This window comes from Haemaphysalis longicornis, unplaced genomic scaffold (assembly GCF_048455015.1).
Source record: "Haemaphysalis longicornis isolate Haplotype H1 unplaced genomic scaffold, Haemaphysalis longicornis Haplotype H1 scaffold_12, whole genome shotgun sequence".
In the NCBI taxonomy this organism is placed as follows: domain Eukaryota; kingdom Metazoa; phylum Arthropoda; class Arachnida; order Ixodida; family Ixodidae; genus Haemaphysalis; species Haemaphysalis longicornis.
Genome location: NW_027526225.1, coordinates 79,205,462 through 79,223,188, shown reverse-complemented (window position 1 = coordinate 79,223,188; position 17,727 = coordinate 79,205,462). Strand labels below are relative to the sequence as shown.

General features: G+C 46.4%; 2 protein-coding genes and 1 non-coding gene across 6 annotated transcripts in view; all 3 read right to left on the bottom strand.

Moving 5' to 3' along the window:
- The window catches only part of LOC144162848 (uncharacterized), a 369,290-nt gene extending 367,048 nt beyond the window's left edge, over window positions 1–2,242 (bottom strand). For 2 of the 4 annotated variants that reach the window (XM_077693550.1, XM_077693551.1), the window contains exon 1: window positions 2,075–2,242. In XM_077693550.1, the coding sequence (XP_077549676.1) occupies window positions 2,075–2,227 (153 nt within the window). In that variant the 5' untranslated portion in view covers window positions 2,228–2,242. The remainder of the gene's footprint in view (window positions 1–2,074) is intronic. The other 2 variants (XM_077693549.1, XM_077693552.1) reach the window with 2 other exon arrangements.
- Window positions 2,243–5,188: 2,946 nt separating this feature from the next.
- Trnaa-cgc (transfer RNA alanine (anticodon CGC)) lies at window positions 5,189–5,260 on the bottom strand. The gene has a single exon. It is a non-coding gene; the product is annotated as a tRNA-Ala (tRNA).
- Window positions 5,261–7,832: 2,572 nt separating this feature from the next.
- Window positions 7,833–17,727, bottom strand: part of LOC144162846 (transforming growth factor-beta receptor-associated protein 1 homolog) — a 38,905-nt gene continuing 29,010 nt past the window's right edge. The window contains exons 19-22 of the mRNA XM_077693547.1: window positions 17,494–17,654; window positions 15,071–15,149; window positions 11,296–11,486; window positions 7,833–8,240 (exon numbers count right to left, since the gene is read on the bottom strand). Coding sequence (XP_077549673.1) covers window positions 8,096–8,240; window positions 11,296–11,486; window positions 15,071–15,149; window positions 17,494–17,654 — 576 coding nt within the window. The 3' untranslated portion in view covers window positions 7,833–8,095. The remainder of the gene's footprint in view (window positions 8,241–11,295; window positions 11,487–15,070; window positions 15,150–17,493; window positions 17,655–17,727) is intronic.

The window sequence follows — 17,727 nt, the reverse complement described above, 5'->3', positions numbered from 1 at the left end:
CCACGTTAACTTCCTTTTGAAGTTTGAAACTAGCAACCCGAGTTTCTGATATTTCGATTTGAACAATGCATGCCAAGGGTGCAGCAATGCGCTGGAGGCTACTGTAAGGAGCCTACACAGTGACAGATTCATAGCTAAGTCAATCCTGCGTATGATTTTATTCACATCAGCCAATCCATACAAGCCTACGGGTGGCATTGCTTAAGATTTTATTCAAAAAGTGCACGAAATGCATGTAGGCACCACATCCCTATCTACATTTTCTGCTAGTTAAGGTCAGTTGATGTTTGTTATTCCACTATGGGACTCTCCGAGTGATGCTAAGTGGTATGCTGTCTTTATGGTTACACTAAAAAAGCTAATTTGTTATGTATAGTGGTACAAACAGCGTGCTTTCACAGTACCCCAGTGTTTTATGCAATGCACTCCACTGACCTGGCTTTGTGCTACTGTGCAAAAAACCTATTATGATTTGCAGCCGAAACATTTGCTATGATCTGGCACTACTTGCATGCGAGGAATTTATGGGAATGCCACAAAGGACTATTTCGTGCTTGTTTAGGCACGCAACTTTCATGTGCAAACATGCACTGCACAACATTAAGGAACAGGAATGAGCGCTGCATCCTTTTGGCAATGCACAACTTTACATGACCACCTTTTTGACGATCCGTTCCCCCATCAGTCAGTGTTTGTACACACATATCTAGTACCCCTGCTACATTGCCGTCCGAATGTCATTCGACTCAAATGAGGGGCTTCGAAAGCCATTCAGAATCCGCCGTGCTCCACTACAGTTTCAATGGCATTTGAAAGCTCTATCAATCGCTCACCGTGCTGCATGGTGCTGCTGCTCTCGAGTTCTGTTTTGACACGATAATTGAACAATCAAATTTAGCACCAGTCTTTGGCAGTAAAATGGTAACAAATTAGAAATAACACAGGATTTGACTGTTTTTCTTAATTCTAAATGGCAATCAAGTTTTTTTTTTAATATTTTGGGATGAATTTTTCCTGCTTTTTGGCCACACTGGTTTGTCGCTTGCTCGCACTGGTGATGAGAGTATAAAATTATTACATCTTGATAGCATGATTTAAGGGAATGGGAAGGAAACAAAATCCCAAAGTGAAGATTATTTTGTTTCTTCTAAGTAGGCCAGTAATATATTCGTTAATGCTGCCTTGGAACGCTGTGCGCGAGAGTGCAAGAAACGGCATTCGAAAATCGAGGGGCCCAAATGCCTCTTGGGGTGCTAATTTCCCTGCATTTGAGCTGAATGCCATTTCAAAACCCAGAGCAGCAGCACAACTTCGCACTTGAGTCAAACGACATTCGGTTCGATGACGTTCGGACGCCAGTGTAGGAGGCGTATAGGTTACTTTGTCGTCCGAGTTACGTGCTTTATAGGATTTCTCTTTTCGGCAATGGTTTGTTTTCTGAACATGCCGATTGTAAACAACCATAGAAGTCACGGCTGGAAGCCACACCGTAATGGCAGCACAATTATTAACATGAAACGTGAAAACAGTGAAGCATGTCGAATCCTTCACTGTAAAATTGCCGAAAGTGCAACATCGAGTGGATGTAAATTTTTTATTTCCTACGATGTATCACTAGTTGTTAATCAATCAGCGTGAAGTTCCCTCGAGCAGGCACCGGTTATGTCAAATGGTGGATTGCGTCAAGGCAATTAGGTGCCAATAATCGATGTGTGAAAATACTGCACGGTAGCAAGTCAAGCGGTCTTCGTCTATCCATCTCGGGTAGCCGGCAGTACTTTTTTTCCTGTGAAGTTACACGTAAAACGGAGATCCCACTACTGGTACTACATCGCTTGATTATGAAGTCACATGAAATAACTAACGTGTAGTGACACACAACAAATGTAAGGTTTAATGGTGCAAGACAGGGTAACGGTACAGTGACACAAACCATGCTCGCGGCGGGCGCCATCTTCGCCAGCTACCTTTGGACCGGCGCCCGCTCTCAAACACAGCATAAAGAATTCGTACCAAATACGGCCAACCACAGAAACACACTTCATTATAACGTCGCATGAAATTAAGTAGTTACCTTGCACGACGATGTTGCAGCAGCTGGGCAAGGCACTTCCAATCGCAGAACCAGCGTGCACACCGCACAACATACACACACGGTTGGCGAAAAATAAATAAAAATAAGCAAAGCTGATAAAGCGGTAGAGAACAGTTTCGTAGCAAAATACATCGACAACGCTAACACGCGTTTTGAATATAAATAACGTTAAAAATGTCAAAAAAATATTTTACAACTATTAAAATTTTTAATTGCTTTTATGTTACAGCACAGTATTTTTGACGTTCATACGAAACTAATAAAAGGGCGCGTTGACGTATGTGGCCAAAACCGGCGCCAAAATCAACGTTTGCTCTTGGCTGGCTGTGTCCCTGGCCGAAACGACCAAACTAATCCCTTCGTGCCCGACATATGTTATTGTGAAGAGAAAACTGTAAACGTAAGTGTGTGGAGAGGAGAGATGAAACTAATTGCCTGCTCTAAAGCACCTCTCGTAATCAGGGCCCGGGAGACCGTTTTATCAATAATAGATTCGGTTTCATCATCACTTACTTTACATGAAAATCTGTGGATAAAATAAAGCGTTAAGCACCGTAGATTCACTTTGCACTTCCGCCAAATAAAATGAAGGCATGCATAAGGCGTGCAAATCCCGATCACAGCCCGTCTAGGACGCCTTTTGGATCATCCCGCTTGGGACTACCACGGGACGTTCTATAGTACGCATGATTTTGGATATGGGACGTATGGGCTTTTTTGGGATGTCCCTAGGACGTTGGGTGTTGTCTGGGCTAGAAGAGCGGCATATTCAGGATTTTTATTCTTCGAGGTCGACCACTGAAAGGTACGAGTACGAGCGATCATACGCCAGCGTGGAGTCCTACGTTACGCCATCGTCAGTGTTGACAAACAGCAGCAAGCAAAGGTAGGATTTGTTGCTAATAAAGAATAGCCTTAGCGCTGCCTCCTTGTTTGGTTGTCGAGTTTTAATTGTGTTTAATCGATGCGCCCTTGCCTCGTGGTAGCGGCGGCTGGCCGCTATGAACGGGCCATGAAGGGTCCGTCTCTGCTGAGCGCTCACTTTTCGTATGTTCAAAATATGAAACTGATTTTGATGTCTCTGCTAAAGGTCATGTTTGCGATTCACCGCCACTGTACTTGCGGCGCTTAATTTTTCCGTCGGTGAATGCGGTGCTAATGCGGGAGCGATAGGTCGCACGCGTGCGTCAGCAGCGAGCAGAGGCAGTCGACCCTGAGAGGAACTCAGAGGAAGGAACAAACACAGAAGAAATAGGAGAAAAGAAGGGCACGTCTCGACTCGCCCCAGACGAGCCGTTGTGCAGCGGGGTAGATAAGCGGAAGCGATTTGACCAGCGTTAATCTTTGACCAGCTGAATAAAACTTGGAAAGACTCAAGTTTTGTTTAGCGGACAAACATGCATGAACTGTGCGTTCCCCTCCCGTATAATAACAGCAGACGGAAATTCCACAATATTTATAACTGCAAGGTGAACTATTTGTTTAAAGTAAACAAGACACGGCGTAATGATACAGTCGTCTTAGCAGACACTTGTATAATTTGTTCCGGGATAGTTTCACAAAACAAGAGTTGTTGACGTTTTCCGCAACCATACTCCCTCCGTAGAAGGCCACTTGACAGCAGACGTAACTCAACTTCCCTGTGAATTATATCTTATCATGACAAATGAATGACACCCGGAGTAGCGATTACAGCGTCCTAACAGACAATTTCAATATAATTTCGGAAAATTATATTGAATATAATCGTTCCCTAAAGAGATCATAGTTGGAGTTGGTGAGGTTCTTCAAAAAAGTAGAAAAATGAGGTTTAATTTTAGAAACGTGCAGGTGAAACTTGCAAATTAAAAGTCAGGGTGTTGATGTACAAAATGTTTTTAATTGAAAAGCAAAGTATTGTTTTCATTTTTGATTTTACAATAAATTTAAGCCATTATTCGATGCTTCTGTACGTCCACTGGCGGATGTCATTCGGACTTGTACATCCGTTTCTGGATATCCACTGTACGTCCGAAAATGTACATCCAAACATGGATGTACAGTGGACGTACAGTGGACGTCCAAACTGGACATTGGATGTTCCGCTGTATTTAGGACGTCCCACGGACGTCCGTGGTTGCTTGGGTACGCGTCCCCCGTGAAAATGGGAACAGCATTTCTAGCAAGAAATCATAATTTCCAGCTTCATATTGCTGACTTGATATACAGATTCTAGCTGGAATCGACCGCTTCTAACTAGAAAAATTCTTTTGTCTAGCCAGCGACGATTATTTCCGGCTTGCAGAGTCTCGTAGTATCCGGAAAAAAGTCCCAATCCAGCTAGAAACGAGCTAGAAACTGAATTTCTAACTATAAATTCTGCCAATTAATTTCTAGCTAGAAATATTTCTAGAAATTTCTCGTAGGAAAGTAAAAAGCATGGGCGGAAGAAAGGCCCAAAGGATTGTGACATTTCGGAGGTGTTTTGACGCTGAACCCCCACTCCCGGCTACGCCTCTGATGGAGCGTACGTGTTTTCAACAGCAAGAGGTTCTGCGAATTGAGATCAATGTTTGTATGTTTAGCGGTACGTGAAGGCGATATTGGAAAGAGAGACCTATGATGACAGTAAAGGGTAAGGATCGATATGGCGGAAACGTGGGTCCGCAGGCGCCGGGCAGGCATACTCAAAACGGCTGCATTCGATCGAGTGTCTGTGTGAATGCCACAAAAACAAGATGATGGTTGGGCACGTAAGGGGGAGGTGAGGGGCACGTTGTGTGACGGCAGATGCTAAATGGAGGATTAAGATAACTGAAAAAAGGTGGTGGGCCACACCCTCATGCTTGAGGTGGGGATATCCTCATACGACAATTGTCCGCCGAGACGAATCATTATGCCGTGTTTTGTTTACTTTTCAGAATTAGTTCACCCTGCAGTTGTAAATATTGTGGAATTCCCGTCTGCTGTCATCATACGGGAGGGAACGCAGAGCCAACGCATGTCAGTCCGCTAAATTAAACTCGAGTCCTTCCTACGATGAAAGGTAGACCTCGACGACGAGCTTAACGAAACAACCGCAACGAAAATACAAAAAAGCAATCGCCTTTGGAATGGAGGTGCCGGGGTTCGAACCCGGGGCCTTTCACATGCGAAGCGAACGCTCTACCACTGAGCTACACCCCCGGGCTGAAACCTGGTGCCCTGTGAAGTAGTTTTGAAGATTAAATTTTTGGCGCGATTCCTGCTGCTTCGGATTTAGGCGACACATCGAGCGCTTTGAACGAGCCTGCAGCTGCAACACGCTCGTTTTGTCGCAGTACGACCACCGGCAGACCCTCAACGCGCCTTGCGGCAGACGTTCATTTTTTCTTCGACAGACGGCACCACATTAGCGTTTGCAGTGTTGCTAGACGAGGCGTCATTGGCGGCGTGCGTCATTTCGTCTGCGAGCGTCGTTGTCTGCGATTAAATCACGTTGCTTCAAACTGGTCGAAACGATGTTCATAAGTTTGCCTTGAGGGATGTTGGCGCTACTGGAATTAACTGAAAGCAGAGATGACGTTGAATGGAAAATTTGCTGGCGCAAGCGGTCCGTACGCCTCAGTTGGAGTCAAGCGCTTGTGAGCGTTGCGTTGCTCGCGAGAGCTCGACTCCGACAAAGAACGTTTTAACTAGCGTCGACGCCTGTTTAAACATGCCTTGGGCGGCAGTTGAGAGCACCAGTCTGCAAGGTAAAGATAGTGGACTTACCAGCTCTAAACGAGTATTTATGAAGAGCATATATTTCGTGTCTCGATTGTCTGCATTTCCCAGTCAAACTGCGCGTGTAGCCAGTCATCCGTGTGTTGCGTCTTTTCATGTTTAAATGCTTTGGTGACGTTATGAGAGGAAAGACGATTATAATGCAGAAAGGATATGAAGAGATGAAGCGAGAAAATACATTACGGCACTCTCAGACGCATCGATCGCTCGCCTAGCTGCTTACCTTTTATGCCGCTTTTTTTTTGTCGATTGATTGATTGTAGGGTTCAACGCGCCGACGCAACGCGGGCGATGAGGCGCGCCGTAGTGGAGGGCTCCGGATTAATTTTGACCACCTGGGGATCTTTAACGTGCGCCGAAATCTCGTACACACGGGCGTTTTCGCTTTTCGCCTCCATCAGAAAAGCGGCCGGGAATCGAACCCGCGACCTCGTGCTCAGCAGCGCAACGCCGTAGCCACTGAGCCACCGCGGCGGGTTTTTTTTTTTTTTTTGTCGAAATCTAAAAACGTTGGTAGAAGCTAACTATCTGTGCCAACAGCCTCTGTGCTGGTGAAGCAGGCAATCGTCATGTACATGTCCGCCTCAAAGCCCACAACATTTGTCTACCGGAAAAGAGCGAATTGGCACCGGAGTCTAATCAAAGTACAGCTGAATGATTTAGCCCTCCCCTTGTGGATACGAGCTTAACGGCTAAAGCCTGCCCACGAGAAAATGGTGGCTGGTCACAGCTGGTTTATGGTTGAATTTCTAGCTGGAAGTAGCTGGCCCTCGCTGGAACCAGCTGGTCCCAACTGGGAACTTAACCATAAACCAGCTGGGACCAGCTACCATTTTCTCGTGGGTTCCAAGTTAAGTGGATCTAGTATCCAACGCATGCCAGACAGCCCTGTCCCACTCTGTCACCAGTTTTATTCCCCCTACCTAGGACAACATTCGGTTGGTGTGCCTTTACAACCATACCCTACCACACAATTACACCGGAGTGTGGCCGTTGCGGCGAGTCTCCAAGAGCAACGGGAACTGGCGGCCCACATCGTCAGGGCCCTCAGCGGCTGCCTGGACCGAGGCGGCCGATTCGTCCTTACCATCTCATGAACAATAAAGTTTATATCTATCTATCTATCTATCTAGCATGTGATAAGAAGGGTAGGTTGCAGCTTTACTTGAAGGCACTCTACCTTAGATTACCTTTTAACCAGATGCAGGTTCCTTCCAGGTGTTTTCCGTCCTCTGAAAGTGCATCACAGGTGTCCGTTTGAGCCATTTCGGCAAGAAAAAAAAAAAGACATTGCAGCAAAATTCTTCTTACAGCACATAATCTGCCATGCTAAGCTAAGCTAGGCATGGACACATATTACTTTTTTTTTTGTCACTAAACGCTAAATTCACCACCAGTTTCGCATTGGCAGTTATCATGGTGCACCCCAAGAGGGATAAAAAGGTCACCTTACATCCCAATTTCAAAATGCTACTAAATTCACTCTACCCCAAACAGTGCTTTCTCAACTGGAATGCCCATTGTTGCAATAATGCATGGGATGGGAAAGGGAAACAAGAAATTAAATAGAAGAGGGAGACAATCAAGATATAAAAAATGGAGGGAACAACAGCACAAAAATAAGTTAAGACAAGTGCGACATACATACAGCCCAAGCTGCAAGCTTGCAACTACCTTTCACATAGTTGTACACATTGGTATTCACTGAGCTGAGAAGTGCCTTACTAAACAATTAACAATTACAGAGATTAAACTGATCAACCTCAAAAAATTATTGCTGTTCACAAACACGCGGTTTTGTTTCGATGTCAAGTAAGAAAAAAAGTTGTAGCTACCTTCCACACAAAGCGTGTCCTGCATTAGCGTGATCTTATACACCACCTAACTACACAACAAATACCAATGCCATACTGCGGCATAACACAGTGAACTTATGCCACTTAAAGCATCCTCAATCCCCGCAAGGCACCCGAGCTGCTCAAAACACATTGCAGGCCGAGAAAATAAATACATTTATTCTGTGGACAGCACACAGTGACACTGTACAGGTGTTAACTCGGGGACAAGGAAGGGGTCGATGTGGAGCGCCCGCCCGCCGTCGCGCCTCACAGCCGAAGAAGGCGCGAGACGGGAGACGCTGACTTGTTCTACTGCATTAGCTGTTCGTTGGAACGCCCGAGGGGGCGAGTTCTTGTGGGACGTCCGCAAGGGGGCCACCAGGCGATAATTGTAAGCCTATGGAGCAGACTAGCGTCATCATCTGGGGCTGCTTCGCGAACTGTCCCTGGAATGTCCCTGGGCACCGCCCGTGCTCTTCATGCATTTCAAATGCACCACGGATCCGTCGGGGCACCAGGCAAATGACGGTTCCTGGAAGGGCCTCTGGCACACGTTGCATGTCCTGGAAGCGGGGAGACACAAAAATTAAAGCCATTATACTCAACGTGAAAGCTGTCGGAAGTGCAGAGCAGTGAGTTGCCATAATGGGCTGTACCGCCGTTATCCGCTCACTGCTGCAACCCAGTGCAATTCAAATTTCCCACCTTCGCAGTGCTCGCGTGCCCCCTGCCTGAAACTGCGCCAGCAGGAGTTCTGTTCTTTTTGTGCTTGCTTTTCCTCCCGGACGTGCTGGCATTGCACTGCCACTTTTTTCGCTTACTATCGTAACAACCAACCCAACGAGCGTTCCTAACTAAATGAACACTGCCGGTTAATTCCATATATTTTGCCTCAAATGTACCTGCAGTTTTTTTTGCGCTAAACAACCGGGAGATAGATGTAAGACAAGCACCAGCGGTTCACGAGTTTCGAACAGTGATGACTAGTGTTTAAGCCGCTTGGTTTTCAAAGGTAGTCGTTTGCCATCGACCGTTACAGCGAGCTACAATGACAACGTGAGCCCCTAAAGTGCTCTGCGCTTAAAAGGAAACACATTTTTTCCCGCCACCGTGGCACTGCAGTAGCGCGAAAAAACCATGAGCCCTTCCACCCTGAGAAGGTAGATGACCAGCAAAGCTTTTGTAGCACATAACAAGGTTGCACAGAATTTGGGTGAAAAGTACAAGCAAATCTTATTCCTCTTGAGAATGGACAGCGGTCATCCATAAGAACGACACATACGGACACACACACAATTTTACTTTCACTCAACTGATTTTGAATATGGTGAGTATTGATAACTTATCTAGTCAAAATGCAAACCCAAGTGACGAGACATATAAGCTTGTGGTCTAAGTCATGTTTTGATCTTGCAAATTGCCCCTATTACTAAATAATATGCTCGAGGTGCAAATTCAACTGGTGAGACGCATATGTAAACTTGAGGTCCAAACCATGTTTCGAACGGCATGCGACTTTGGTGGTGACCGCATGCTAATGGCACACACACTGAGACTTGTTTTTCAATGCCTCATGACAAAAAATAACTTGTGCGTCAAAAAACATGCGGAGCCTTGAGCGCATTTGTTTGCAGACCGGAAAAAATACATGGAACTGTAGGCATATAACACTACAGAAGCCCCCCAATATATATGTATGCAGGGTGATCAAAGTTAAGCCAACAGTTTTAAAAATTAGGCGCTTATATGCGCGTGAAGACCACCGCTACAGTGAGGTTATGCGGCAAGAGGGACACACAATGAAGTGGTAGCTACGTATTGATGTTGGTCGCTGCAGTAAGCAGGCATGTTTGTATTGAGGAGTTGGACGCAATCGTGTTTCCGTGCAGTTTCATTTGGCATAATACTTCTAGCGCATCCGTACTTTGAGATATCGAACTGCGAAGTTTAATTGTCGTTTGCATGCAATACAGTGAAGACCGGTGCAAGGCTCCACCCTTTCGTGACGTGTCTGCTGTGTACGGTGTTTAGTTTGACGACGGGGTGGAGGCATAGGAAAAAGTAATAACTGGCACCCTTTCAGTCTTGGATGGCGTTATCGAAAACCGGAGTAGGTGTAACCGTTATCAAAACACAGAACAAAAGGGAGGCGCTTTGCCCCGATCTTCACTGTCTTGCATGCGTAGTCATGCAAATGGCAATTAAACTTCGCAGTTCGATATCTCAAAGTACGGATGCGCTAGAAGTATTCTGCCAAATGGAACTGCATGGAAACACGATTGCGTCCAACTCTTCAATACAAACATGCCTGCTTACTGCAGCCACTAAAAAGTTAGTTATTAAATTTCAGTTAATTAAGCCACTGACATCAATAGTTGCCACCTCATTCTGTGCCCCCCTGGGCGCATAACCTCACTGTAGTGGTGGTCTTTATGCACATATAAGCGCCTAATTTTTAAACAATCTGTCAGCTTAACTTTGATCACCCTGTATATACAAAACAAAATTTTTTTTGTTTTTTTCTTAATTGTTGGCGCGCTGGTCCAGAGATAAATTAGACAGATCAGGCTCACCTCACACTTGGAAACAGTAATTCTTTACTGAAAATTAAACAAATTCTGTGATCTCTGCTCTGGTCATGAACTATGACTACCTCAATTTGGTGAGTTGCCAGTAATCATTTCCCCCACCCTACCATGTATGTCGCCCATAGCCTCGCATAACCACCAAACACCTTGAACTGGGGCTTAGTGTGGCCTGGCCACCAATAGAATTGCAATGCCATCGCACGGCTGATTTAACTGGCACGAAAGTGCACGTGGCAGCTTGAGTGAAAGCAGCGCATAATCCAGTTCAGAACCCATTTCTTGAACCCTTGAGAAATGCAGCTATTTCAGAGCCAATTTCCTTTCATCTGTGTCAATGACAAGTTCTTTTATTAAGTTGTTACAAAGGTTGCAAAATTCTTCAGTAAATTCTACAACAATACAACCTGCAGATATCCGCGAGATCAGAGAAATTTGCAGTAGAATGCAGCCGAAGAACCCCATCTTAGGCCCCATTCGATCACCCATGGTATGAGCACGCCGACACTTCTTGTCTGCTGAGGCAGCGAGCATGTGCCTTGCAAGGAAGGTCTAAAAGCATGCAAATAATACCGTATTTTCACGATTCTAATGTGCACCTTTCTTTGCTGAAAGCACGTTCTCGCTAAATGTCATGTTTGCTTGGCAATGCAAATGTGGGTATGGCCCGAGTCGTACCGTATTTGCACGATTCCAACGCGCACCTGTCATTGCTGAAAGCATCTTGTCACTAAATGTCTTCCTTGCTTGGCGATGCGAATGTACATATGCACGTTCATAGCGGCATGCAAAGAAGACATTCAGTGATAATGTGCTTACAGCGAAGAAATGTGCGTGTTGGAATCATGCAGATACAGTACAACTCGGACCATAACCACGTTTGCATCGCTAAGCAAAGATGACATTTAGTGAGAACGTGCTTTCAGCAAGGAAAGGTGCCTGTTAGAATCGTGAAAATACGGTAACTGCCAAATTGGGCCCTTGACTGCATTCTTCAAATCTTCCATCCCAGGACGGGCGCACCGCACACTACCTGTCATCGGTGAGGGTCACGGAGTTCTGGTGTAGCAGGGCAGCCCGCCAGTGCACCTGCAAGTTCTCCGCTCGGGTCAGTGCGCTCTCGACCTTCGCCATGTTACACCGGTGCAGCGAGGTGCGCACTGCCTTGGTCAGGAACTGGTCCATCAGCGACACCGACCAGTCCGTGGGCAGCAGCTGCAGCACCTGCACGACACCCAGGGAGCGCGCGCTCAGAAGCAGCTTCATCAGCTTATTATCGTTCTTTATCGGCTTGCCTAACAAGCTTATCAGCTGTTGTTGACTTCTATTGGCTTGTCACGGCTACTTTATCGGCTCATCGCCTGCCTGTACAACTGATCCAGCGCTTGTCCTTGTCACTCTTTCGTCGACCTTCATCTTAAATACCGTGCTTTACACGTTAGGAAAAGGAGCCTTTATAAGCTCATTGTAGCAACTTTATCAGCACATCATCATCTATTATCAGCTTATCACAGCAACCTCATAAGCTCATTATCAGCCAACACCAGCTTGTCATAGCAACCTAATCAGCTTGTTCTTGGCCTTCACTAGGTTGTTGTAGTCTGCCAATATCCAGGTTGTGGTAGCATCTTTAGCAGCTCATCACTATCCTTTACCATTTGTCAAAATAAACTTATCAGCATGTCATTCTATCTTACTCCCTTAGGTAACATGCGAGTGACAGTTGTGGTGGCTGGCGGCTTATGCCACCTTCCCCACTGAGATTTGGAAGTGCCCAATAGAAAACGAGTGGCATGACTATTGTATTGATCTACTAGCACAAGAAATGTCAATTGAAAGTGAGAGAGAAAGCAAGAACACCTTCAGCTGAGACCATGGTGTCAGAAACTATTTAGGTGAGCGAATGGCTTGCAGGACGTGCTTCGCGGAGAGCGGCAGCTTGATGCAATAACTGCTGTTAGGGAGCAAACGACACCATGCAGCTGAGTGATAGATGGGAAAGTGTTTCGTGACACTTTGCAAGGGTGGGTAGAAGTTGTTCCAAGAGCAGTGCTCGCTTTTCAAGCCCCCAGACGACGAGGCGAAGCTTAAGGCACGGAGGCAAGCCATACCACGCAAAGACTGCATACTTCACGAACAGACCGTATGGGTAAAACGCACATTGCACTTCATTTTAAAGACACGGTCTCTGAAGTCGAAGGTAATTGTCTAATGCCGGGCAAACGAAGAGCCCAACTTTCTAAGGACACTGTGCCTTCTATTTTTGAGAGAGTACCGGGCTAATTGTCAAAGATCAAAAGCCTGTGTAAGCAGGTACGACGACGGGTTCAAATCTAGCTCCTTCTGTTGTATGTTTGCGAAGAAGTAGCATGCTCACAACACTTGATGCTGATGTAGCTAAAAGTGTTTGCCAAAAATATACATCTGTATCAGCGTGTCTTTTTTCCTATGACAGCACTTCTTAAAGAGTTACAGGGTTTGTCAATGCCCCTATGCTTCACAGAAACATCAATATACACGGTGCCTATGCATCCGTCCGCTTTGATGTGATGCACTGCCCACGTTGGCGTTGGTAGGAACAAGTCTGATGCTGAGGCGAACAGTTCATCAAATGGTGACTACAGATAACTTTAGCATTACATACTGCCTTTCTCATCGGCTACAAGTGCTGCATCAATTTTTGCTGTATATGAGTTTAATTGTAAGAGTAGTTCGGGTGTTACTAATAAATGACCATGCCATAATTGGCATATTGGTCATTCACATGTTTTGTGCAAGAAAAACGAAACCAAACAGTATACCTGATATACGGGTGATCTGTACTATACGGGTGGCCTCAAAAGGTGTAGGGAACATAGTACCCCAAAAATAAAAAAAAACCCTTGGTGTACTCCTTTCACACATCGCTCTGGTGCTGTCACGAAACGGTATGCTCTAAATAGAACTTGATCACCATAGCCACGGGTGCCTAAAGAGGGTAATTTAGTCATCACCCGTTGATTAATCCATGTTCATTCGCTCCCGTGTAACAAAATACCACCAGCTAGAACGGTACCTCCCTTAAAGGAGCCATGAACAGAAAACACAAGTTTGATTCATTCGAAAGATTGCCTCGTTAGAACCATAACGACACCACTTATAACGCAAACTTCGCTCAAATAAGCTACATAATTAGGAAAACAGGAAATGACCATGCGACCCACCAGCTCATTTTCCGCAACAGAACCTGTGATGTCACTTGGGAATGCTCTGCGATTGGCGGAGGCCGGCAAAAGCAAACGCATGTTAGGCAGGGCTTACAGTTTGCATAGCGAGCTAAATGCCCGTGAAACATACTGCACATTCTTTTTATGACAAAGAACGGTGGAGTAAACGGTTGAAGGTCCGAACGAACTCACAAGCGTGTGCGCCAATGCATACGAAACTAGCGCCGGCCGAGCTCGACATCTCGCCGTCGCGCAGACGAATTTTCGGGTTCGAGGCTCTTCGGGGCCAACGAACCGTTCCAGCACGCACAGCCGCGACCTTGCTTCGTATCGTAATCCCTTCACAGGAGGTTGGCCGTCATATCGCCAACCAGCAAAGGTAAAAATAGAAACGAGGGGAGTAAGGAACAGCAAGAAGCGACGAGATAGTGCCAGTCGTCGCGTAAGTTTCGAATGGTGTTGGCTTGCTGCTGTCGTTACGAGCTCGTTTCCAGTTTACAACCACTGAAAACTTCAGTTTGTTCGAGTACTTTCGAACGGCTTTCCATACACGACACCGGCCAACTGGCATAAGCGATACTGCTACTGAAATTGAACTATTATTAACCGTAATCAAAATACGGCACATACGTACCAGTCTACATTCGTCCGTCGCGACGGGGCTGACGAGGCAGCGGTGCCGACGGCTGGGCGTTCGTCTGTTGTGGCTATCGCGGAATGGTCGCTTTCCCGTCCACCGCGTATCCCACAACTCTTGCCGCTCGCGCACTTAGAAGCATTGGGCGTTTTTGTGGTGTGAGGTTGTTAAATGCAAGCCCGAGCTCCTCAGCGAGAGTTTTGTTCTCCGGATCAGGCGATTCCATGACTAGGGCTGCGGGTGCACTAGGTTTTACTAGTATTTTTAAAATGGCCGCCGTCTCGATCGACTCCCGCGTGTGGGTGCTATATGGAGTCGACATACTAAGTATCTGTTTCATGGACCGGCTCTATGACGCCATTGTACACGTCACGGAATGTTCAATTTTAGCGGGAGATTTAAAATTTTGGCTTAAATTGCCTTATTTCTCAGTGAATAAAGCATCATTTGCTTCCGGGAAAGCGCTTGGGGTACTATGAAACACCTAATCTTTCGAATAAAACAAACTTTTGTTTTCTCTTCATGGCTCCTTTAAGATGAAGGGGAAGGCCAATAACACAATGGAGGGATGAAATATGGACGTTCGGCGGTAAACAGCGCACTCGATTAGCGCATGACAAAAGCGGTTGGAGGTCAGTGGGAGAGGCCTTTGTCCTGCAGTGGACCTGAGCAGGATGATGATGATGATGATAGGTTTCTTGACCATACTGCTCAAACTGATGTGAAGCGCCCATTTGTAAACCGCGCCAAACCCCGTGAGTGAGGCGATGAGATCCGCATGTGGTAATGCCATCTGTTGGCATGTTGCGGAAGCTGAACGTTACAGCAACGCAGATGCTGGTGACGTTCTCTCACCCAATACTCTTACAATGTGACTGAAACATAGCACGGCTTCATTCCGGCGAGATGGAGACACAAGTTAGTGGCAGGTTTTCAAGCGACGATGCGACAAAATCAACCCGCACCTTCACGGCATCGAACTCGGCCACCTCGCTGTTCAACAACTGGATCGCAGCCGGCAGCAGTGCCTCCTGGTCGTCTTTCCTGCGACGAAAGCGGAGAGAAACAAATGCTGAGCAGGCAACTCAAATTCCCTGACACTAAAAGTTATGATGCTGAGATACGATATGTAGCGATATGTTACGATATGTAGATGACAGGATAGACACACTGCTCTGTGCACACTGTCCGTGGTTGGATGAGACAAAGTCAGCATGTTACCATGACAGCTTTGCTTTTGCAAAAATGCAGAAGGCAGTAATACCACTGAGGTCCAGACTGCTGTACATCTTTCAGCAGTGAGCCCTAAACGATCTGGTTAAATCAGGATGTTCCTGCAGAGAAAGACAGCCTTTTGAGTACCTATCTTCTGCTAGCCCCGCAAAAAGTGCTCCCTTTTCTTTCTATTCGAAAAGGCTCGTCCAAGCTGGCAGGTTAGAGTGGCTTTAATTTCCACGCACTCTTGCGTCAGATGCGGGCTGATATTGGGCTAGCCACTCTTCTTTGAGCTGTTGTTCAGGTATTGGGCTTCCCTCTTCGATCGCCACTACATTGTGGCGATCTTTGGAGCCGTCGCCGTGTCTTACTGCCAAACTTCTATTGCCTGGTTGTTTGTTTATGGTGGTCAGCTGCAAGGTGCTGGACATCGCCGAAAATGTGTTTTGTGCCGACGGAGACAAACTGGAAAGACTTTCTTGCACAGTCAGCCAAATTATCGCGGAACCCATGAAACAGGCACGGCTAGCGTTTAAGTGGGGATGAGTTGTGTACAACTGTGGAGGCTACGTCCTTGTTGGTCTGTCATTCGTAACGTTTGTCGTTATTAATGGCAGTATTTCATTTGGAGACAAAACCTCGCACGAGGCTGTCTTTCATGCACCGCAGCTTGGCTATTTCTGGCTTTTCACCCTGTTTCACGCTGCGCCGTATTTGCTCCTACCTAGTATACTGAGGGATTTCTCCAGAAGCCTGCTGCAGCGGCCATTTTTGTACACCCTTATTGTGCTAGCCTCCATTCTCTGCATACAAAATTTTACTTATGCTCACCAATACTTTTTTTTTTTTTTTTTAGAGTGGCTTTACTTCCTATGCATTCTTGCGTCAGTTGCAAGCTGATACTGGGTTAGCCTACCTTCTTTGAGCCGTTGTTCAGGTATTGGGCTTGACTCAGGAAAGCTCAACCACAGTGGAAGACACTGGGCCAATTTAGGCTGCCTTGGGTTGCTAAACTCGCACTGAACATTGTGCTCGTGAGTGTACTTTTTGAATGCGGTATCATTTGGTGCAGTGTTGACAGTTCACAAAAGGGCAATCATGCATTCTCACAGCACGTGGTGGAACGGAAGAATGAGGATAAGCAGTTTTTTCTCTGTCGACAGCCACCGTTATACAGGATTCCTCTTCTTTCATACTAGCTCCACTCCATACACAGCTGTACACACGACGCAATGCACCAAAGTGTTCCTGCATTAAGAGCTACTTACTGCCCTTTCAAAAGAGGGCTCAATCCTAAATTTCCAACTTTTTTATTCGTTAATCACACTGACTGGGCTCTGAGCTCGCAACAGGATGACCGGAAGAACAGCTAAGGAATTCAGCGTACTAGCAAGCGATGGGTAAAGATGAAAAAAAAAAAAAAAAATTGTGGTTGATTTCTTTGTTATGGGAATCAATAAAGCACAAAAGTGAAATGTGCAGCGAAATCTGCAGCGAAGTCCTGCTAGCGGGTAACTTCAGGAAAGGCGCGACCACTCCGGTCTTGCTCCGTGGCGTATACGGCAGACGGTTGCGGTGCGACAAGCTCAGCTTACGAAACTTGAGTGGTAGGATTTGTAGCTTGAACCGTGCACACGCAAACGCGTTCTGCTGCCCGCCGGGGTTTCTCTTTGCATCAAATCAGTCGGCGTTCGTGCCATTTGCCAATCGGCATCGCTACAACACAGCTTACACCAACTGTCCGCGCTTGTTAGCATCATGATGCACCACTTCACTTCACCTCTCCTAGACAACAGCACCATCCGCGTCAATGAAACCTTTTCTGGCATTTCTCCTGTGTTCATTGTGCTGGTGTCATTTCCGTGATAGATATGACGTCATCAAAATCTTGGCGTATCCGGGAATACAACACTTTTGCGTTGAAAAAAAATCTTCTCTCTCTTCATGTGCATGTGCGCTTGTTTCTTTTGCTCATTGTCTCTTTTGGTAGAAATCAAGTTGAACTACCGTGTGTTCTGTCCTTGCTTTTATTTCATCCAGTGTAATGTTCGCTGGTACTACGAATTTTCTACGATAGCAACCAACCTGCCCACTAAAAAGGACTGCGTCATTTCAGTGAGAGAGCCTATGAGCAGAACAGTCACGAAAGAGAGAGTGAGAGAGGGGTACGCACGGGAGGCTGCTGTCCAGGTAGACCGCGAGGAGGGCGTGGTACAGCCGGTGCTGGAAGCGCCGGTCACGACCGCGCGACAGCTGCTGGCAGTAGTCCTCGGCCGCCTTGTAGTCCTTCAGCTGGTGAACCAGGATGCGCAGTGCCTTGTCATGGTCTTCCAGCTGCCACCACCAGAGGGAGGCACAGAGAAAGGGGGCCAGTGCGACGAGAATATCAATGAGGGGTACCCACACC